This window comes from Embiotoca jacksoni, unplaced genomic scaffold (genome assembly GCF_022577435.1).
Source record: "Embiotoca jacksoni isolate LCO1_2020_lvr unplaced genomic scaffold, fEmbJac1.0.p SCAF_22, whole genome shotgun sequence".
NCBI classification, from domain to species: Eukaryota; Metazoa; Chordata; class Actinopteri; family Embiotocidae; genus Embiotoca; species Embiotoca jacksoni.
In genome coordinates, this window is record NW_027185363.1 from 554204 (window position 1) to 578058 (window position 23855).

The window sequence follows — 23855 nt, forward strand, 5'->3', positions numbered from 1 at the left end:
CAGTGTTGTGCACGTAGCAGGAGGGAGCGATAACCTTCACGAGTCAGCATTCCAAGTTACATTTTTGTGAGCACTTTCACCACGGATCCGACAACTTAAGCAGAGAGCGCACAACAAAGCTGCCCATTTTCAACGTGCCGTGAGCGGACATGCCGTCGTGTTAAGACAGCCAACGTCACAGTGATGACAGTCCGACCTCAGGGGGATAAATTCATGGTGCACAACTCCGCGAATGTCAGAGGGCCATAAGCTTTATGAAGCACGTGAAGGGTCTCAGTTGCCAATTTCCACAGTTTGACACAAAGTTTGATGCGTGCTCAACCGCTCACGTCAACGGAGAAATTGCAGATGTGCCCGGACCGGTGGTAGCAAAAATGTGAGTGACTCAGGTGCTGATGTTGATCAAGCAATGACGCTTGGAATACAAAGGTTACAGCTTCCTCCCGCTCAGTGCACGTAGGGGTGCTGCGCCCCATTCACGTGCAACAGGAGCAGTCTCTGAACTTTTTGATACACCCTCGTATTTAGATATATATACTTAGAAATAAACTTCTCTCCTACTGCATTTTGAAGTGTAATTCTTCTTAATGCTCTGATTGTGTAATGATGCAGAGGCAGATGACCTGCAGCTGATTATCCTTATTAGCTTGTCTCACCACTTGAGGAGATGCTTATGGGATAAAACGTGATGGAAAGTGTGTCATTAAGAACGAAATCTGATCAATAATGCACTGAGTATCATGAAGCCCAACTAATTACTGGTATAACGTGATCAAGGGCCATTATACAGATCTGGAGGGCAGATGATTTTTCAATAGTTGCCTTTTATGATCGTCATAATTTTTTATAGTCATCAGAGTTGTTTCCATTCATCGGCTGGATGAAACCAACAGAAATGCCATATATCTATGTCTGATTTCAAGTCGTTTCAGGTTTGACCGGTGCTCTTTCTTACAACTTGTTTCTCCTTTTGTGAGTGACCAAAAAAATGTAGTTAATGCAGCTATAATCTTCCACAATTATCTTTTACAATGTTTTGTAGCTGTTGTTAAGACACATCTTAATGCATCATGATACGGGAGCTACATTACATGCATTAGGTAATCATTAGGTTTCACTGTGAAGGTATTAATAGTGCATTATATTGGCTCAGTGGAAGGTATTCGTGGTGTCATGTAGCAGACTGAGATGTGCAGTGGAGTACTAAGTACAATGATACAACTCGTGTGCAATGACTTTGTCAGTCTACTTTCATTTGTATTATTTGAAGTTTTCAGACTGTTTTCTTTAGAGGGGAGAAAGAGAAAGGGAGAGATGCACAAGGTTTGATAAAAGCTCCCTCTGTGCAGCCACGTGGCTGTCTGCTGAAATTGTGTCTACATAAATGAAACTGCACCAAAGAGCCTACAACAAGCGCCCTCAAATTAATTGGATTTAGTATAAAATTGCTCCCCTTGATAGGTGCGCTCACGCACACGCACACACACACACACACACACACACACACACACACACACATAGAGAGCTAACGCCACAGTAACCTCAAATTGACATTTTCAGATCCAGTCTTCTGTGGTTTGAGATGATTCGTGCACTCAAATGGCTTTTTGCAGTAAATCAACACAACAAATGAGCATTTTTGTGGTGAGAAAATGAGGCTTGTTGTCCTGTGAACCATTTCTATATCATGTCGCTTTTGGTCTTTCCGCACCATCTTTTGTTTTTTGGCTGACATTTACCTAACTTTTGTTGAAGTCTAGTTGTGACTTGGCCCTTTTGGACAGAGCAGATTTAGCTCATTACTCTATTCTTGCAACAAAGAGGGGACATGAGCCGATCAAAAGCAGGTATCAGTGAACACTGTGTCTCTGGTCATCAGCCAGTGTGGCAGTAAAGCCAGTTTAGCATCACCGTTTAGTTCTGTTGGCTCTATATTTGGATCCGTTAATGGAAGCATGCTATGTTGTTTATGAGCTTTCAAACTATCAAAGTGAAACAATAATCTGAACCACTATGGGCTGCTCTTCGTTAGTCATTTTGTATTTGCTGATGTACATTAGCAATAGACTCAATAATTGTTAGGTCAGTCTATTAGTTTATCTATATAATTCAGTTACTTTAAGGTCATTAACAAGCACAAACACACATATCTTGTACTCTAGTGGATTAAAGAAGAGTCTAAGTATGTTGCAGTAGTAAAGTTAAATTAAACAAAGTTCTGAAGATGTCAAGTTTCATTGCTATTTTTAAAAGGAAAAGGAAAATTAATTAATCTTGGCAATCTGTTAATAGGTTGTTGATTTATGTAATGGGATTAATTAGTAAGAGGTTAGGCAACTTCCCAGTGGGATGCCACCTAAAAACTGAATGAAATCAATGTTAGGCTTGTGTCTGTACAAAAGTCTCTGTCAAAGCTGATTGTGAGTATTGTGTGCCACCATGTTTTGCTGTTTTGTTTTGTTTTTGTATTTGAAAAACATTTTTAGCAAAAAATGCCAAATATGTGCTTGTTAGACATTGGAGTTTTTTTTTTTTCTTAGGTTAATGTCATCGAATACCTTCATATTTTCGACTGTGGAATGGACAAAGCAAGTAATTAGAATACATAACTTTGGGCTCTAAAAGGAATGAGTCAGGATTTTTGAATTTTCTAATAGTTATTAAATAGTTTATGCGACTATCATCTTGGCTTTAAAAGTAAATTTTCCCTTGTTTCACTGGCGTCTAGCAGTAATACATTACTATTGTCACAAGGGGCCGTTAATGCACCTAAAGGCAGTTTACCAATCGCAAAACAACAAAAGTAGGAGGAGAAGAGCGCGTTACAACCAGGTGTAGGTAAAACAAGTGTGGCACTGTGAGATTTGATACTACGGTACAAGCAGAGGAAACATGCAAAGGAAAAAAATATTCAGTCAATGTCATGGTTTTTTTTTCTTCATAAAATGCCCACTCATTGGCTGGTGCATTTTCACAATTCTTTTGTACTTTTTAAATGACCAAAGAATTTTAGAATGACAATAATCATTAACTACAGTACAAGTGTGTCGTCCTTATCACATAAACCAATGTGTGAATCACGTATCTGCAGCTCACTGTATCAGATGTTGATGCCACTCAGCCACCATTCATGTAAAGTATATTCTATGACTGTAATGAGAGCGGCTCTCATAATGGCAGCAGAACTGAGAGTCAAGCAGAGGTGAAAGTAGAAATCAACACTGTCCCTGTTACTGTGCACGAGTGAGATCATCTGTGAGCGTGAATGAGCATTAATGTGACAGTTACACAAGGACACACACACACACACACACACACCACTTACATTCACTCGTGTGTGTGTGTGTGTGTGTGTATAGATGCTGGGCTCTTCTGTTCTGTTGGTTTAACCTTGAACACACACGCACGCACACGCAGGCGGGCAGGTGGTAGAGGACGTCCAGAATTACAACAGGTGATGGCAGACTGATCGACTGGTTTCGCTTTAATGTCACTTCAGATCCTTACTAATAAGCACCTTGACATTGAGATTTGTTTTTTCAAGATAAGGACATTATCTCAAAAGATACATCCATTAACAAGCCTCTTTTTTTTTTTCTCTCTGAAAATGTACACATCATGTGCTTGTAGATTTTTATTTTAATTTGACCCGTTTTAAGTCGACTCCCCGACATTGAATCTGTCTTTTGCTTCCCTCCTCATTTTTCAGTTGTTTTTTTTCCCCCCTCTTTCCATCTCAACGACCTCCATTGTTGTTGTTCTGCCTCATTTCCCTGCCATTATGTTGGTGGGGGTCAAGTTCAGTGCCTAACTGTGTGAGTGTTTCCTCAGATGGAAGAGTTTGAGGGTTACGGGTTCGGATTAAAGAGTTCATTGTGGTAACCTGTTTTCCACCCACTCTGCTGTGCTGTGTTGCGTTCGGCCAGTTAGATGTTCATTAATATTAACTAAAACTGATGCTATGAAATTAATGTGGATGAAGCTGTGCGGCCGAGCTGTTAATGCTCAATCTAGAGAGGACACGGTTTATAATTGACAATAAACTGATCAAGGTTAGTGTGTTTATTTATTGTTTGTTTAGGTTAGGTTAGGTAGTTACTTTATTCATCCCCGAGGGGAAATTTTTTTCGCTACAGCAGCATACAGAAGCAATAAGATAATAATAGAATAATAGAAAAGCAATAAAATAGCAGTAAAATAGCAGTAAAAAAATATAAAATATAAATGCACAGTATATACAGTATACACAGTATATACTGTATACAGTATATAGTTTACCACCTGAATGTCAGATTTCCTCCAAAAAAAAATAGCGGACGTCAGATGATCCAGACTAAAACCTAATCATCCAGCAGCTTTGAGTGGAGCACAAAATACTGATACAATAAGAATAAAAGATTTTAGGGAAACAGACTTCAGCTTGGTCGTCTCTCTGGTGGTGACACAATCCGAAGATGATGACGGAAGCATTCACAAGACAACAAAGCAAAGTTTGATTCGGACCGTAGAAAGTCAGCAGGAATTAAGTGCATCTGGTATAATCTGCTGATGGCAACCATCAGTAAAAGATAAGACGGTGCCAGCTAAATGTTTTCTACAAAACTACAAAAAGAAAAAAGTTGAAGAAAAGAAAATTGAGAGCCAGATCGCAAAATCAAACCGACCAAGCTAAAACTCTGCGCTGAGCAAAAATCTGCCAATATATCATCCATTCATGGATCAGTCAAACACCAGTGGCAAATACATTTAATAGATTTTGTGTTTTATGTTTGTATAGATTTTGTAGCAGTTTGTAGATGTAAATTACAACAAGTACAACTATCAAATGTTTTCATTACGAATTTATCATTCAGTTATTTTGTCAACGAACTGATTCGTAGTTATGTCGGTAAAATGCCAGTAAATCATAGAAAGAAAAAAAAAAAATGCCCGTCACAACTTCCTGCAGGCGAAGTCGATGACTTCAAATATCTTATTTTATACAGACAGTTCAAAAACAGCAGCACAGAGGCCAAAGATATCCGTTACACTATCCTAAAAGACCAAATAAACCAGAAAATATTCACATTTGAAACGCTGGAATCAGGCAAGTTGGACGTTTTTTGTTTTTTTTTCCCTTTAATAGAAGTGAGTCAGCTTTATCAATTGTTGCAGCTCTAACCTCAAAATTGGGGTCAACAACAACAACAACAACAACAACACATTTCAGAAAGGTTTCATCTGAAGCACCACCCTGCCTCCTCCTCTCCTGTGCGGTCTGTGTCCTGCAGCCTCCAGTATCTGTTACCCCCCCCCTCCCCCCTCCCTCTTTAACCCCGACGTGAAGGTCAGAGAGAAGGTTGACCAGGGCCGAGCAACAACAATACAGCACAAACAAAAAAAAAAAGAGCTTCGGAGTGACCGTCCAAGTCTTCGGACAAATTATGATGTATCTATAATCCAACAGTCCGTTGTTCTTCGGCAGGACAGAAAGTCAGGATGACACATGTCCCCCGTTTCAGTGGGCTCAAAGTACAGTGACTATATCCGCTATCAGGAACAGGTGTTATCGGCGTCACGTGTGGGACAGAAGGTGTAAATATTTAAAGGTGCGCATTGTCGCTCTCGCTACCCGTCGACTTCTTTTTCTCATTCGAGCGTGCGTAGCAAATATTAAGATATGTATTATGCATGTATAAAAGGCAGAGGTGCATCGACATAAACAGACACGGCACAACCCCAAACACCAGCCACGACGATTTCAAACAAAGCGCAGTTCTTGCTCGTCTCAAGACGTTTGCCGCCCCTCTCCTAACGCTGCTCTTCTCTGCCCTCCTCAGCCGAGCCCCTTCCTCTGATGGACCTGTGCAGGCGCGCGGCCCGCCTGGCGTTGGGTCGCGACCGGCTTCAGGAGATCGAGGGCCTCCCTCTGCCCCAGTCCCTCAAAAATTACCTCCAATACCAGTGACCGGCACCGGCAAGAGAGCCAACTGGGAATCCAAGGACGCAAAACAGACCAACCGGACGGGTGGACGAGAGAATTCATTTCAGGATGCGGAGAGGGGATCATTGAAGGAGGAGTCCGCCGCGGGACCCGCCACGGCTCAGATGGATTTATAAAAAAAAAAAAAAAAAAAAAAAAAAAAAAAGGACGGACAGGAAGCTGGCGGATGAACTGACAGGTGTTCAAACAAAGGATCGGACAGCGCCGGCTTCTTTTGGATTTGAAGCTGCTTTTTTTTTTTTTTTTTTTTTTTAATTTGTTTTGGACCCGGTATAAATTATTGACGATGGTGTCCCATCAGCGTCCCCCCCCCCCCCTCAAACCAGAATGAAAGCCCGCCCCCCCTTTCCCCTTCCCTCCCTCCGCTCAGACTGCACAGTGAGGGTTTAAGTGGTGAAAAGACAACAGTGGGAAGACGACCACCGCCACCTAGTGACGAGAATCAAAACAGCGCAGAGGGAAAGCACACCAATCCCATCCACCGAGGCCTTTCCGACACGCAGTCAGCGACCACGTCATTGCTGTCGGATCCATTGCGTGTATTCACCACGTCCGCCGACGACGAGGCTGCAGAGTCTCCCGCGTTCAAAGAGGATTCGAGGCAAAACGCTCCCCGAAAGCGAAGCCCTTTTCAGACAAGCAACGCTGCTCGCCCGGTCCGTCCCAAGGAACGACTTTTTGCGTTTCGCACCGAGGACGTTCGCAAAGGCCTCGGCTCGCGGTGCCCGCGGGGGGGGCGGGGGGGCGGGGGGGGGTGTATTCGGCACCCGGCGCAGCCGCGAGTTAAAAGATTAAATGACACGAAGGGAAAAAAAAAAAAAACAATCGTCGGTTCGGTTTTCTCGGCGATCATTAAAGCCGCGCGATGCGGCGGTCGCGACGGGTTCGCGCCTTCGCCGCCGCGGCTCGTCGACGTTTTGCCGTTTTCGCCCGTTTGTCGCTCGTAACGCGCGAAATTCCCAGAAAAAAAAAAAGAAACGGGAAGAAAACAAAAACGTGCGATTCCGCGTTTACGACACAATCGCGGCAGAAACCCGGCGAAGGCTCCGACGGTTTGATGTCAAATAACTGAACGGGCGAGCGGCAGCGTTCTTTCCCCTGTGCGCCGTCCTCTCTCTCTCTGTCTTGTCTTCAAACATTCCATTCCTCGACGGAGAGAGAAAACAGAAGCAGCGCAGCAGCAGACACGTCGGCATTCGTGTTTTAGTTTATTACATTTTCTATTTAACTCTTTATTTTTTTTTTTAAAACGTCTTATATAGAACCACCGAGATTTAAATTAGGACATAGACGCTGTTTTAACGTTCGCGAGTCGTTTTTATGTGCAGAGTATTCATCGTTTCGCCTCCGCCGAACGAAACCTCAACGACGAAGGAGGTTCTGATTATCACCGTTGACCGACTTTAAACAACTTTCACGACGGCGTTTCGGTATCTTTGAAAGGTGATTTTCCGACCAGGTCGGACTTACCCGGATCGCCGTCTTTGACTGTTACACGACGAGTTGCATGTCTGAAAAGGGGGGCTTCGCCGAAGGAGCAGACAGGACAAAAACCCGCTTAAAGTAGTGTCTCGCTGCGCGGGGGAAACCGCCCTCACCCGACACTACGTCGTGTATTTATGATTTCAAATACCAGCCGGAGTATTTCACGCGAAGCTGCGGGGGGGGCACCACCAAACCCGTCTGCGAGCTGGACGTCGTGGCCCCGCCGTCTTAAACTTGCGCCGCCGTTGCTCTCGGCCTTGAGGAGACGCCTTGCTGTTGTTTGTAGCGCCCTGCTGTGGCTCACCGGGGAGCAGACGGTATCTTGTCTGCTGTTCGCGCAACTGTCTCAATGACCGCAAACGACCAGGACCGGGGCAGATCTAGTCTGACTGGATCTACGCTGGAGAGACTGGAGTGGGACATAGGAAACGTTCCTGCTCCTGCAGCGGCGCGCCAGGCGTGTTGCTGCCTCCGAATAGGACGCAGATGACCAACACACACACACACACACAAGACCAATCATGTTCTTTCTTTTAAAAAAAAAAAAGGCTTGAGTCACTTTGTTTCTTTTTACTTCTGAGTTTGTATTCTCCATTCTTAATGTCATGAATAATATTATTGTTGTGAGTGTGGGGTCTGATTCTGATGACGGTAGAATGACTATGACGTTTATTTATCACAATCTAGTTCTGTTTGTTTTGTTAAACTGATCATTGATGGTTACATTCAGGTAAATATAATACTAAGATGCTGGTGAGGGAGGGAGAGAAATCAAAACTCGTTTCTTAAATGCTGCTTTTGTTATTATTATTATTATAATGATTATTATTATTATTATTATGTGATGGTGGTGGTCTTACCTCCTGTTTTTCTCAGTTAGAATGGGAAGAAAAGGACCGTTTGGGAGGGGTAGTAGAATGTACGGACTGACAGTTGAGATGACACAAGATAGGAAATGTGAATAAAAGCAAAGTGAATTTGAAAAGAAATGGTTGTTTTTCTTTCTTTCCACTCACTCCTTGAAAAGTCGGCTCAATATTAAGATGACTGATGATTATTAGGAATGCTCACTGAAATATACATGTCAGGGTTATCCAAAATACATCTGACACTTAAAAAAAACAAAACAAAACAAAAATAAAATTTGGCGGCTCTGACAGTTTCAGCGTCGTTAATTGCGTCTCAGGGAGCATTTAATCCACCAAGGGAGGCCTCGGAAGGGAAGACTGGGCCGTAAAGTATTTGGTCATTAAGTTCTCGCAATCGTCAAGTGTGCAGTTTCCATTTCAGAAAAGTAAACCGTTAACGCGCAATATTTGGCTGCTGCAGCTGTAAATACCACTCGTACCCTCAGTCTCAGAGATACTGAAGCTCTAAACGTCCAAAAGTTAGAAGCAGAGGGGGGAACAGAGACATCGGCGAAGTTACAGGCTTCGTCTTTCCACTGATGGATGAGACTCTCTAAAACACGACCAGGTCCAGCTCTCCACATCTGAGTACACAGGGGACCGTTGTTTGGTAGATCAATAGCAGACAGACGGTGGAATGATCCTGCCTCAGATGGATCCAACACTAAACAATTTAACAGGACCTGAGAGTGACCTTAACAAAAAAAAACACACACACACACACACACACACACACACACACACACACTTCAGGTCTAAAAGCATCGACAGTTTTAAACTTTGATAAGGCTGCATGAGAGACGACGACAGATCTGATAAAAGGGTCTTTCTGAGAGGGCGGAACGGATTTCAGCAGGTGAAGTTTACACATGTACTGTGACTAAAAGCAGGTGGATCAGGAACAGCGGGGCTGGAAATGTGTAAATTTGCAGGAGTTAGCGTGGCCTGCTGGGTCAGAAGATCACTTCACAGAGCTGCGAGTTACACAGCAGTAGCGAGGAAATCGGATCCGTTAACGAACATGTTTGACCGCTGACGAGCTTTCGTGGAATTTGCGTCAAAACTTTTGCAGAACCTTTCAGAAATGTGTCGTTGACAACAATGCGGAGCTCTGACCGAGTAACGTCCGATAATAATCAACGGTGTGAGTCTGGCCGACGGGTTAGGGTCGGAGTGCAACACAAACCGTACGTTTGATATAGGAATAGTTTTTTGTTTTTTTTGCCAAATGAGTATAAACATGAGCAGCTGTAACTCTATTTGTCCTCAACAAGTAATGGAAAAATGACCTGCGCTCAGATTCAATACAATCTGGGTTTCCCTGACCATTATAGCTGCAGCAACAAATTATTTTTTTTCCGCAGCACCCGAGCCACTACAGCTTCAATATAATCTTTGTTTTATCAATGTTTGGTGATTATTTTTTTTATGTCAGACAGTGATTTTTAAATAGATATTTTAATGATAATAATCCAACATTTTATGAAAATGCATAGTTTGTACTCAAATACCTGTCTACCATCTGCCACCTCTACGATATCCCCCACAGAAACTAGAGAAAAGCCTGACATCGCAAAATTAATCTGCTTATTTTTAGAAGAAAAACAAAAATAACCCATGTTTACAGCTTGTTATCAGACACTTTGCTGTCATCACTGACTTTCACTGTCGCTGCACTCGCTGCAGCATCTGTCCTTTCCTGTCGCTTGTATGATTTGTTATAAAGCAAGAATATAAACGATCAATATTTTCAGAAAGACTCACTCAAACTGTCTGGACACGCCTTTGTTTATAGAAATAAACAGGAAGTAAAATATTGTCTGACTGCACCATAAAAGGCCCATTTCACCACATTAGTGTATAAATCACTCAGTAGCCTGTCTGTCTGTCTGTCTGTCTGTCTGTCTGTCTGTGTGTGTTTGATCCCTGAAGGAAAACACAGCTTCAGCTTTCCATTGTTCATGGTCAAGTTCAGGCAACCAGCAGGGGGAAAGTATCCAGACCCTTTCAATTCTCAAGTAAAAGTTCTGCATTCAAAAGATAACAAAATACTTTAAAACTTAAAGTATCATAACAGCATGTATTTAATGGAGATGTATAAACAAAACCAAATGGATAATTAGGATCATTTCAGCAAGTAAAGTAACTATCTATCTATCTATCTATCAAGGATAATGTTGGGTTTACGATGATGATGATTATTATTATATAGTAATTTTATTAGGTTATTGTAACAGATGCATCAGCACACAACAGTTTAATGTCGTATATGTTGAGGCAAAACTACTTAAGACTACTTTGTACACTGCTGATATTTTAATCTACAAGAATATTTTCAGAATGTGAATGTTTTACATGATAAATACAAATATTCAGTAGCTATAGTAACTATAATACTTCTCTCTGAAATGTAGTGTAGAGCAGGAATGAATTCAAGTTGTGCCTGCAATATACTCACGCTATGAAGACATCTTAGAAAACAAAACCCTGTGAAATACTTAGAATTTGATAGAGTTGGAGAATTAAACATCTAAACATGACTAAATATGAAATCGACCGTTTGTCTGCTGAATTCATTTTATGTCCAAACATTTAATCCTGATGCTCTCTAAAGCAGAAAAATGACAACAAAGCTGCAGTTATTTTCTATTCTGGGAGTTTGACGGGAAGCAGAGGTGCGAAAAGGGTCTGCGACACGCCACATGTTGGTGCTGCTGGGGTGAAAGCCTTCAGAGTGGTGATGAAGACAAGAAACAAAAAGAAGGAAATGTTCCGCAAAGTGATTTAGAAAAATATCTGAACGATATTCTTCAATGTTTTCGTTTTCTGTCATCAGTTTTGACATAAAAATGTGACTCACTGAACAAACGTGCTGAGAGAAACAAACCGTATCTGTCGCTAATACAATGAGCGAACCAATGCACTCGTCAGATAAAACTGTTGTGACCGTGACCATCTGGGACTGCATGGGCTGTTCTGGCTGTAACACTACAGCACTTTGACTGTGCTCATGAAAAATACATGTGGAGGGAAGAGGAAACTCCCACTTTGCCTTAAAGACAAGAAAAATCAGGTCACATGGTTGCAGGAAGTAACGATAGACGAGCAGGCACAAAGGTTTACAAGCATTAGAAAATACTTTAAAAGGCCTCCTATCACAAGGCAACACACACACACACACACACACACACACACACACACACACACACACACTTTCTAAATGGAGCTAATTTTATATCAAGGCTACAACTACTTTCACAATTATTTTCCTACGTTTCAAATTTTGTTATTAATGATTTATGATGATCAATTAATCATTGAGTCGATGTCAGAAAAGGACAAAGTTCATCCCTGGTTCACAACAGAGATGTCTCCAAATTGTTTGTTCTGTCTGACCCAAAGATCATAAACTTCAAACCAGACAAAGACAAAGAAAAAAAGCGGCAAATCGTCACATTTTGGCAAAATAAATCAAATATTAGTTCCTATTTAATTGTTAATGACTGATAGGAAACGAGTGCTACACACTTGCAAGAAGCTACTTCACTGGTCAGTAAGAGGTGAATAAAAGCATTACATTAAACCACGGGAAGTTAGAGGATGTGCTCGGTGTGTTTAGACTCTACCCATGCTTGATTTTGACCCTTCCTTTAAAAAAAAACATCCTCCACATGTGGGCTATTTTTTTACGATTTCTGTCTGAAAAAAAAAACGTCCCCAAATTCAATCATTCCAACAAGTGTAAGTCCAAAATGAACAACCTTGGTTCTGGGGAAAAGGGAAACTCGGGACAATTTTCAAACACAATACATCTCTTTGTTCCCTTCACCGGACCAGAGTGGGACATGAAAAACTCGCAGCAAAAACTTACTTTTTTTTTTACTTCCACCCAAATCAAAATTCAAGAGTAAGTTAGATAATAAAAACAATCTTACAACAACGAGTCAGGAAACAATGATGTTATTGATCCTGTTCTAAAAAAAAAATCTGAACTGAAACTCCACAAAATTTGATGCAACAAAACTGAAGCCAAACAATGTTTCATCCATTTTTGTCATAGCAGAACCACACTGCCTTTCCATTTCAGCCATTTAGAGAGAAGGTGCCATAAACTGCAGCTTTTCTGCCTCCTGACAGGTGATCTGAGTATTTAACATACTGAAAGCTCTCTGCACACAATACTCAACGTGTCACTTTTACCTCCAAACAGTGTACTTTCTATCTATGTTTCTAGTTGCAGAATGGACAAAGAAAGAAACAGGCCACTTTCACTCTGAATAGTCATAATGAAACTGTGGCCACAGAATGAGATATTTTTTAAATCTATTTAGGAACATATTCGATCTCTAAGGCAAAACATAAAGTTAACACAGCTAAACAACAGACTCCACATCAGTCTTCGGGCTCCACCGGTAAACAGACTTTTTGCATTACATATACCAGCATATCAATAAAAACATGATTGGAGCCACAGGGTCGTGTGACCGCTTGTTGGAAACCTCTAGCTGTGAGCTATCGTGAGATTAAAGTTAATTTAATAGCAACAAGTCAGCAAAGTATATGAGCAGATCTCTTTTAGATAAATAACGGCAAGAAGAGAATAATAATCAGAGAATAGTAAAAGAAGAAAGCGAAGAAAAAAAACCCAGAAAACACAACTAAAACACGGTCAATAGCAATTAATTACATTCTCCCCCCCCTGAGGTCCATTACAGCGTTATTGAACATGTGGTGCTCATCAGTTAAAAAGCCACATTAAGCTACTAATTAGCCGATTGTATTTCTTCATCCTTGGGGAGCTGGTGAGTGCAAGGATTAACAGTCAGCACTGCTGTGAGCAAGAAGCCGAAGCAGAGCTGCAACTCTTCATCTGCACAAGATCTGAACGTTTAATAGATCAACTCAAAGTCAGTCAATGAAAAGCTCTGAACCCAGCACACACTGAGGTCTGTAACACCTCCGACTGCTTTTCTTACACCACCTCAAACTAAGCATCTCTATGAGCAGACAGAAAAACAGCCAGCCAGAAAAGTTAAATATACGTGTTGATGTCATATTTGGAGGGTTTAAGACAATTAAATGAATCTAAATTCATTTAAAAATAAATAATGTCACATTCTCCGTAGCAAAACTAAAGAATGACTCTCTCCTGGCAGCAGCTCATTTCAGGAACAGTGTGTCTCATTTAGGTGGATGATTTTCGCATTAACAGGTAACTTCACCACATTGAAGACTTAGTTTAGACTTGCAGCTAGGATAACAAACAATATTTGATGGAGGAAGAGGTTTTGTATTTCCAACCGATGCAGCAGTTGATCTTATTTATGGATCATAAATCTCACACGTCATCATTTCCCATGTTTTGTTGTGTGGGGTTTCTTTTACATTTTCCTGCGATTCAAAGGTGGGTTAAATCTTCCACCAGCAGGGGGCAGTCATGCTCCGCAGATGTGAGCTAAAAGTCTGCACCACAGTTTAACAAACCCTTTTAAAGTTATCTGCAGTTCAAGAGCAAAACTGGTCTTCTCCTGAGCAGTTGTGCAACCTTCACTGCTGTTGCTGTCTGTTCACGGTCATTATATAATATTAATCTTTGCAACTTCTTTACCTCACAGCAACAACTGTTTCCCTCACCCAAATAACTCGTCTGGACCAAGCTCGGACTGGGCATCATATCTCCCCCAACAAACGCACCGCAATATCAGGCTGATTACGTCATATGTGGGCCAAGTAGCTAACAGATATCGCTCCCACCGCTATTTATGCAAATTACAACGTAGGCTACGTCACAAAAACATACAAATAAACAACCACAAGAACAGGAAGCCGAGCATCAGATCCCTACCTGTCTGTTACAAATATAGGACTGTGACGTATTTCCCGTTTGTAAATGTCTGAACACTAAAGTTTGTAAGTATTCACAGCCTGAAACGTTCTGCTCCTTAGATTAATTCATTATCAATTAATTATTGATCCACACCGTGTCTCCGCTCCGTCTCTCCCACTGCTATGGATGATGTGTGTCGGAAATAACACGATATTAACTAAAAGAAAAAAATATATATATAAACCCAGAGGAGGTTTTGGAGAAACACGCGTCATGTTTGTTTTAATTCACTAATCAGCTGCTTCGTAACGTAAGTTTGCAGTAAATTTCTCCCGCTGGCGGTCGGCTACAGTTCAGCTGCTCAGCAGAATCACACAGGACATTCAATAAAAATAAGAGAAGCAGGCAGAGATCAGATCAGGTGAAAGACTGAAGTAAAGATGTCAGTGATGACAGACAATCTGAAGTTATGTAGTTTTTGAATATTTATCAGTCTTGTATTAGACTCCGCTGTAGCATTACCTGATCGGTCTGACATTTACAAGGTTTCTTTGATTAATCTATCCATATTTATACTACAGTGTGTTATTCATATTGTTACAGTAATATCCTTGAAATTTAAGATTTTAGATCGTTATTGTAAAACAGGGTTTTTAAATGCAGATAAATGAATCAATCTGACTGTCAAATGTATCAAATAAAGTACGCACTGATACAACCATTTGATTCCTATCAGGCTTTGATTTGAAGTGTAATACTGAGTGTCAGCATTATTCTACAGGACTGATTGTTGCAGCAGAGTAATGCATCCCCTGTTTTTCAGCTTAGGTCTTTATAAACTGTATGAAATTCCCTCTGGCGATACAAAAACAGCCCAAGCTGTTGCTGATTAAAACAATTTGATTCATAGATCTCCAGAATAAAGTTACAGTGTGGATGCATTATTCAACAGAGGTGTATTTCATGAGATGTCTGCAGAACACGCCCGGTTGGACTTTTCCCCCACATCTTTTTCTCTATTGCTGGAGGCCCTGCAGCACATTAGGTGGTCAAGACTCTTCTGGCATTTGCCATATTTACCAGTCTGAGCCTGCTTTGAAAAAAAAAAAAAAAAAAAAAAAAACACAGTTATTACATTTACAACTTACATTTCTTTTACTTTGTTCCTGTTCACCACGTTGTTGCAAGACGTTGCATCACTGAATGCAATATCTCAGTGTGTCGGTGTGTATCTTTACCACAAAATTCAATATTTTCTAATCCAATAAAGAAATATAAATATTGCATGAGTCTGGATGAGCATCTCAGGGCATCTTCATTTTTCTTTTAGACAATATTCAATATAAATATTTCAATCTCTTGCACTCAAGACTGGATGTTTCCCCAAACAATATTGAACAAATAAAAGTGTTTGTGCCTGTGATTACATTTTTCACTTAGAGGTGCACTGTGACAGAAAGAAACAGGAAGCCTATTATAATGTATGAGAAATCAATGCACACTGTGGCACAGTTGTGCCAACCTTTTTTATCTTGTGACTCCTTAAAACTATTGAAAATTAGTCAATATAGAAAATATAGAAAATATATACGGATTTTAAACAGGGATTTTTCCTGTTCAGATTGTTGCCTGTGAGGTATTCACAGAGAGTCATCTATCAAAGATTTAACAAGAAAAAAAAGAAGAAAACCAGAAAAAACTGCGATTTAAAGTTATATTTTTCTTTCGAATACACAGATCATTTTGTAAATCCCTCAGATGTGTTTTGGGACCTTTTGGAGAGTTCAGATTTTCAGGTCTTGACACAGCTCAACTCATTTGTATGCACACATACTGTTCTGTGGATTGTTTTTTGTAGCTCTGATAAAAGTTATAAATTGAGGCCAAATGTTAATGTGCAACACTGACTGCTGTTCAGCTTTGTAACACCTTAGATAGGATAGATTGTAATTTATGCAGGAAGTGATATTGACTTTTGAAAAACACAAAAACATGCTTTATATACAGTACAGTGTGGTTTTTAATATCTATTCCTCAGACAGCTTTGAAGAAAATGTATTATATAGACCAGCACACACGCGCACGCACACACACACACACACACACACACACACACACACACACACACACACACACACACACACACACACGAAGCAAAGATGTGTAGAGTCTAAAACAAATCTTTATTGGTCAATATACAGAAAGCAGTGGGATGACCACTAAAGAGAGAGGAATCCCAACCATTTTGTTTACAAAAAAGAAAAGAAACCGATATATAAAATAACTGTCTGGAACATTTTTACAGGGTAAGTTTTTATATGTAAAAGAATCCGTTTTTTTTTCTCTTTAATCTTTCAGAAGCGTAATATGACGAAAAGGGGGACAAAGGAGACGAGGCAGTTGTTTCACAATGATGTCATCACAATCACAGGTGCTTAAAGGCTGACGGGGGCAGCGAAAGGGAGACACCTCAGTGAGCGAGTTCAGAAGGAGAAAGAGTCACTAATTCAGTCCAGCAGTGGCGGAAGAAGTATTCAGGTCCTTTACCTAAGTACTAATACCACACAGTACTCCACTACAAGTAAAAGTCCTGCATTTAAAACTTGACTTCAGAAAAAGGCTGTAAGTATCAGTGAAATGTACTTAAAGTATCAAAAGTAAAAGTAAAAGTACATACAGCTCTGCTCTTTTTTTTAATCTTCTTTACTACTGGGTAGTTTAATCTACAGTAATGCATCATATTCTAAAAGATCATCATTGGTTGTATTGTCGCTGTCCTGTGAGAACCACGTATCTTTAAAATGTCAATGAGTTCACAAAAACAATCCCGTTTTCAGCTTTGTGACATTTTCCGGCTGATCCAAGAGGGGGTTTATTAAGCTTAAGAAGTAGGATGATTGAATCTTTCAGTTTATCAGAGAAGTACAAAAACACCAAATCTGAATATACATGGCGATTACTCAACAGGGCGGGCAGGAAAAATTGTTACCTGAAAAGTAACTTAAGGTGTCAGACATGTAGTGGAGTAAAAAGTAAAATATTACACTCTGAAATCGCTGAGTGGAATTATAAAGCTGCATAAAATGGAAATACTCAAGTGAAGTACAAGTATCTTGAATTTGACCTTATGTACAGTACTTGAGTAAATGTACTTAGTTACTTTCCACCACTGCTGTCTGGAGATTAACAGGTGAAAGGTACTTTATCTGAGTAGAAATGAGAATGTCAGGTTTCATTTTACTTCATCTGAATGTAGACAAACTCTTGAAGTTCAATATTGTTTGAGCGAGTTTCCTAATCTGTAACAACGAGCAGGGACCGATATAAATCAAGTTACCATCTCTTCTTGTACTTGTGGTGAAGTCGTGCAGGAATGAGATCAGTAGAATAAAACAATTACTCTGCTTCTTTGCTCCAACATTTACCAACATTTCTCTGCAGCTCTTTATCTGACTTTAAAGGGGTACTCCACAAATGTTTCACGTGAAGATCACGTTCCTCAACACGGGGAATGAATACAGTTAACAGCCGACCAATGACACTAAACAGAGTGAAAACATAGCTCACAATTTGTTTTGCCAGAAAAGTTTTTTTTTTAGAGAGTGCAGTGGCCTGTTATTATAGCAGTGAAGATGTTGTCAACTGGTTTTGTTTAAACTGTCCGCATGACGACAGCTCAGCTCTGCCACCGAGATTTTATGTAAACTGAATTTTTTTGTTATCTTGAATTTTTCGGTAAAATGCCCTCATATTTTTTGCTTTCTTTTTTTTTTTTTAAGTTTGAAACAAAGTCTCGCTTCAACCAGAATTCATTATTTGCTTGTCTATCTGAATTCTTACTGTTAGCTTATCAAAGTCCAGTGAAACCAGCTGCTGGGCACATGATGTCAGATTATATTTCTGAAGAATGATCTACACTAAAGTCAGGATATCTGCATCAGTTTTGAAAAACGTCTGTGATAAGTCCCCCTCCTCTATGGTGGAACTATCTAAATCAGTGGATTCCGTGTACTGGTCTTTTATACTTGGTCCAGAGTTGCATAGTGGGGCCCCCTTTACTTTAGATATTAAAAAAGAAAAAGGAAACACAGGATCTCAGTGGCATCTTTGTATCATTTCATCTGCTGATAAAAGAAAGAGAAGTGATCTACCTCTAAACAGCAAAACACTACATCGGGCCACAGTATGGACAGAAGGATGCAAACAAGCAGGCTTTCAGAAACCTTCAGCTCTTTTTTTTTTTCTTTTTTTTTCTCAGACTGAATTTTGACTGCTATCAATGTTTTCAATCAACCTTTAAGGTGGAATATATTCAACAGTTAATATTTCTGTATGTAAATTAGGACCAGTGTGGTATGTGGTGAGATAACATGTTTCTCTTTAGTGTCCAGGCCACAGAACCACAGCACTGTGATGCACATGGAGAAACTCATCACTGATCACACAGACTTTAAAGACAGAAACGTGTTTGATTTGAGTTAAACATGAGAACAGAGGATATACAAGGTGACTGCACAGCTATGTCATAACTACTATTTAGGCCATGGGAATTATATTTTAAAATGCTTATTTCTACATGAACTCGTGGACATGTACATGGATAGATGTTGCGGTTAAATTGGTTAATAACTCAACATCTTGCAGACAATCTTAAAAAAAATAATAATAAACAATATAAAAGTAATCTGAGGACACGTGTATTAAATGTTGGGAAAAAAAAGTTAGTTTGAACCTTGTGTTTACTCCACATTTAAGATCTGGTACATGGTCGTTTCAGAGTTTGGGATTGAATTTAATCAGCAAAACTCCAGATAAGTCTGCACACATAATGAGACAACTGTGCTTGTTTGATATATTTTGCTCTGCTTCACTGATTGTGATGTGAATAATAATAATGTAGACACAGACAATGTTTTCCAGCACTGTGGGACTGCAGCTGATTCAGTGATCTTGTATGTTTGACTTTGCCCAGCAGAGGGAGATATTCCATTAAAAATGACAACATGGAAATATTCAGTGTTTTTCCAGCAACAGATTGTAAATTATTTAATCGGAGACTTTATTTGTGGGTGTGTATGTGAACCTTGCATGAATGAATGTGTGTGTGTGTGTGTGTGTGTGTGTGTGTGTGTGTGTGTGTGTGTGTGTGTGTGTGTGTGTGTCGGTGGCTGGTTGATTGAGTGGAAGGGGCGGGGCGAACATGTAGAGAGTGTGTGTCTATGTTTATGTCTGTGTGCATGGTCAGTATGTTATGGAGGAACTGTCCCACTCAAGTTTTCCCTTCTGCCCCCTCTCTTTCACCTGCTCTCTTCCTTCATCATCTTCCTCCTCTTCATCGCTGTTATCCGACTCAGCGCTCGTCACTCCTCCCACCAGCTCCTCATCCTCTTCTTCCTCCTCCTCCTCCTCCTCCTCCTCACGTTCTTCTTCTCTCACCTCCTCACCCAGCGCCTGAGGTCCTTTTATGTTCTGGAGAACAAACACAGATCCCAGATTCAGTCACGGTGGCATGGAAGATAGGTCAAGAAGCAAACAGACATGTCCACATCCAAATTCTCAACAAAACAATCTTCATCATATCAGAGATTTTTACCAAAGAAATAAAACTCCCGCAAAATGTCGTAACATTCTCCGCTCGAGAGTTACCTCCATGGGGTTGACAGTGATGGTGAGTGCAGAGTTGTCCCAGTCCGCCTCAGTATCTTTGACCTCCTCCTCGTCGTCCTCTCTGGACCCCTCCTGATGTGTGGCGTGGATCCTGTACACGCCGATCACCACGATCACCACCAGGGCGGCGATACAAACCACGATAACTACTGTGGCTGCAGGAGGCGCCGCTCCTAGAGGAGAACAGTAGGGTGAAAATAATGACGCGAACATATTTGTATGTGTACAACTAAGTCTACACACAACCACAGTTCATATTGAACTAAATATGAAAACTGATAATAGTGGTAACTGATGATATACACTGTTTTCCTTCTGTCTGAGATATTTTAATTAACAGTCTATTTAAAAAGTAAACGCCTTAAAATGTTGAATCTGTTTACAAACCACGTCTTATTTTTGTTGTTTTTAATTCATTCTTTCCATTTCTGAAAACAATAAATTTGATCATTTTAATCTGAGGGTGGAGCAACTCAGTCAGACGAGGCTTTACAGAGGAACCCACTCATCTTGTCTAAACTGCTTAATTTACATAGAAGACTAAGGCAAACGCATACAATTGTTCCTTATAATCAGACATTGCAGTGTGACAGTGCATCCAACTACTGTACAGCAACAACAGTAAGTCCAAGCCAGACCTGCAGGAAGGAAATTTAATAGACATTTACATGATCCAACCGTTAATATAAGTGTTAAAGTTCCACGATGCTTTCATCTCCAAAATGATATTTTAAGTCAGGAAAATACTGCCCCCGTTCTTTAAAAGTCTATTTGGCTGAAGCAGCAGGTAACAGAAACAGTTTTGGGAGCAGATATTTTTGCTGTCAGGTGGTTCTGACTACAGTTAAAACCTCACTGATCTTTGGAGCACAAGATTTTCACCACAGAATACTTTTCAACTTCCATTCATGGCCCACCTGACATGTGTGAGTTCATAGTGTGGATCAACAGAGGGTGATGGACAGGTCTCATATACTGGGGTTGAGCAGCCATATGATTGATGTGCTCCACCGGTGCCGAGTGGTGAAGAACACTGACCTATAGATGCAAGAAAAAGAGAAGAGGCCTTAAAAACCTCTGTAGACAATGCAAGACGAAGAAAGAAGAAATAAACATCATACTGATCACTACTGATGACCTGATTTAAAGATACCTACAAATGGACAAGAGAGACAAAGGAAAGACAGACGAGAAAGTTTGGATACGAGGTCGAACTCACCTCCAAATTGAACTCGTTGCTGGTGTAACGTCCGTTGAGTTCAGAGCAGGTGAGTCTGAACCTTCTCTCACTCAGAGTGGCAGGTCGCCAGTTCCTGTAGCGCACCTGTCTCAGTGCCTGCTCATAGTGGGCCATGGAGTCCACACCTTGTAACCCAGAAAACACAATGTCATACCGCAGTCCAACACATGTTGTGCAGTAGAGCTGCATGTTAGCGTAATAAATAAACCTGTAATACTGTATGGAGAGTGAATGCTGATTTTATTGCTGTTTAAAGAGCAAGCCATTTTCCTTCCCTGAGATTTTAAGGTGGCTAAAGAAGGTGGTGTGTTTGCTGTTGTCTTTCCCTATAGACTCTTATCAGAGTTTGAGGAACACCTACCATATATTGATATTCCAGAGGTGGAGTTGGTAGCATCGAGGTGTTTTCCCAACAGAGCGCTGTGATGAATCTCCAGACTCTCTCTCTCTGGATTCAGTTCCTCCCCAATGACCAGCACATCACAGTAGTCAAGGTTGTGCATCACCTCCATCACACCTGGCCTGCGGACTTAACGCACAGAAACAAAATTGCACATGTGTGAAAGGCTTTTAAATGATAAAATGTTGAATATCTAGAACATTTTAGGGGCAAAACTGGGGCTAGTTTGACTTGAGAGCATCTACAATAGTCCAGTTCAATCACTTACATCCGCCGAAGCTGTCTCCCTTCATCACTGTGCTGGTGATGTGAAGCTCTTTGAAGGGTGCCACACCCAGTGGGCCGCGGAGGTCACTGGCAGGCCTGACGAGTCGATTAGATCCTGCTATGGTGATTCTCGGTTCACTGGGCGGCAACACCATAACTACTGCCTTGATGTCTGGGATGGGGAGACACGTGTCTTCTCCGAAACACCTGACACACACACACACACACACACACACACACACACACACAGAGAGAGAGACACAGACGAGAGGTTACAGGATGGGACAGCACCAGTGTTACTGCTTCACTGCTTATTTGTCTTGATTTAACTGTCTGAGTTAAATCAACTGAGAAATACAACTTGTTAATATTCTGGACAGAAACATACTGTTGTACTGTAGAGTATCAAGGAACAACTGAGACAGAAAGTATGTTTTTCAAATAAAAGTATTCAAAATGTGTGTGTGACAAAAGTCTGCCAACAAAGGAAAACAACCCCACAACTGCTGAGTCCATTTTATATCTCCTTTTTTCAAACTGAACCAGCTGGTAAAACCAGTAAGCAAAGTGGAGACAAAATCACAAATACAAAAATGTCTTAGGTAAAATAACCAAAACTGTTCAAATTTTGTCAGAAATTCTTGTTTTTATGTTGAAGCAGGTGGAGAAAATATATTTTAAAAGCTTTTAATGTATTCATGACTAAATAGGAAACAAACTGTCCCCCCTAATCCCACAAACTGTCAAGAGATTCTGATTCAAATAAGATGAAGCCCGGATTGGTTCACAGAAATACATGACATCACCTCTTTCTAACAGAGACTGCTTATTTAAAGCAGTGAGAAGAAGAACACAAAGAAAAAAAGAGATACTGAAATCTTTCCATTTAAAATTTAGAAAACTGTGTCTTAATATCCTATCCGTTTTAGAAAGAAAAGGTTCAGGATGTTTGAATTTAAGGTGAGTTGTTTTGTTTGTCTAATCAAGTTCCCGTGAACAAACACAATCGGTGACCATTTCTGAGGGTTGTTAGAATCCCAGCGTTTAAAACAAGAAAGGAAGCAAATTTGTAATATTTCTTTAACCCTTCATCAAGCCAGGTTAGCTACTTTTTAAACATACAGTATATACTAGTTGGGAGGATTTAGTTGTATGGTTTCCTGTAATTTAAATTTATCTAAATATTACAATCTCTCTCTAAAAAGCTAAAATTCACATCTAGTAGATGTCTAGTTGTTATGATCAGGAAAATCAGAATGTATTACCTTGTTTTCAGTTCTGGACAAGAAATGTGTTTAACCTTTATATAATTACATTTTCTAATATTATATTTTAATGTATGCTTATATTTTCTGCTATGTCTAAAACTTTTGTCTGACAGTGCTGTAATACTTTTCTTTTCCGTGCTTCAATAGATTAATTATTTCATGTAATTAGTGTATATATATGCTAGAAAAGCCAATTTTTAACTGCAGCATCCATATCACAAGAGAGACTATTCAGGAAAAAAAATATTGATGAGTTGAAAAACTAAAACATTGCAAAGAAGTGAAGCATCACTCAAAAGTCTGAGAGCAATTAGCCGCAACCTCAGCTTTCACCCACAGACATAAATCTCATCGAAGAAAAATAAACCCACTTGTAAATGAGCACACTACACAAAAAGGGATATTAGCTTGTAAAGACTCGGATTAACTCAGGTTTGTTTGAAATGCTAAATCCGATGATCCTGTAAATACTAAAGTAATACTGAAGTGCTCTGGTCAGGACTTGTAACTCAGAGACAAGAAACACAGTTTTAAAACAACACAACACCTTAAAGACTTTTGAATATATCAATTTTAAAAATGATGCTTCATATTATCTGTTTTCTCCGTCCCAGGCTGCAGATTCAACACATCTGCTGAGTACAAAGGCGGATCTATCTGCCTTTATCTCTGAGGGGAGATGGGAAGTGTTGTTCAGAGTCAGACAGCCTCTATTGTTGCTCGTCGAGCTCGCCTCACTTTATTGACCAGCATACATCTAAGCGGATTTAACCTGCCTGTGCTCGCTGCTCAGCAAATGAACAGGTGCTG

The 23855-nt window shown here is 40.3% G+C and overlaps 2 protein-coding genes across 5 annotated transcripts in view; one reads left to right on the forward strand and one right to left on the reverse strand.

The window, feature by feature from the left end:
* Positions 1 to 6712, forward strand: part of LOC138202787 (SPRY domain-containing SOCS box protein 4-like) — a 70708-nt gene extending 63996 nt beyond the window's left edge. For all 4 annotated transcript variants that reach the window (XM_069157049.1, XM_069157050.1, XM_069157047.1 and 1 more), the window contains exon 3: positions 5820 to 6712. In XM_069157049.1, coding sequence (XP_069013150.1) covers positions 5820 to 5947 — 128 coding nt within the window. In that variant the 3' untranslated portion in view covers positions 5948 to 6712. The remainder of the gene's footprint in view (positions 1 to 5819) is intronic.
* A 9655-nt stretch (positions 6713 to 16367) lies between these two features.
* clstn2a (calsyntenin 2a) overlaps positions 16368 to 23855 on the reverse strand; it is a 135630-nt gene continuing 128142 nt past the window's right edge. Inside the window, exons 13-18 of the mRNA XM_069157051.1 lie at positions 21779 to 21984; positions 21472 to 21639; positions 21090 to 21235; positions 20788 to 20908; positions 19850 to 20043; positions 16368 to 19672 (exon numbers count right to left, since the gene is read on the reverse strand). Coding sequence (XP_069013152.1) covers positions 19445 to 19672; positions 19850 to 20043; positions 20788 to 20908; positions 21090 to 21235; positions 21472 to 21639; positions 21779 to 21984 — 1063 coding nt within the window. The 3' untranslated portion in view covers positions 16368 to 19444. The remainder of the gene's footprint in view (positions 19673 to 19849; positions 20044 to 20787; positions 20909 to 21089; positions 21236 to 21471; positions 21640 to 21778; positions 21985 to 23855) is intronic.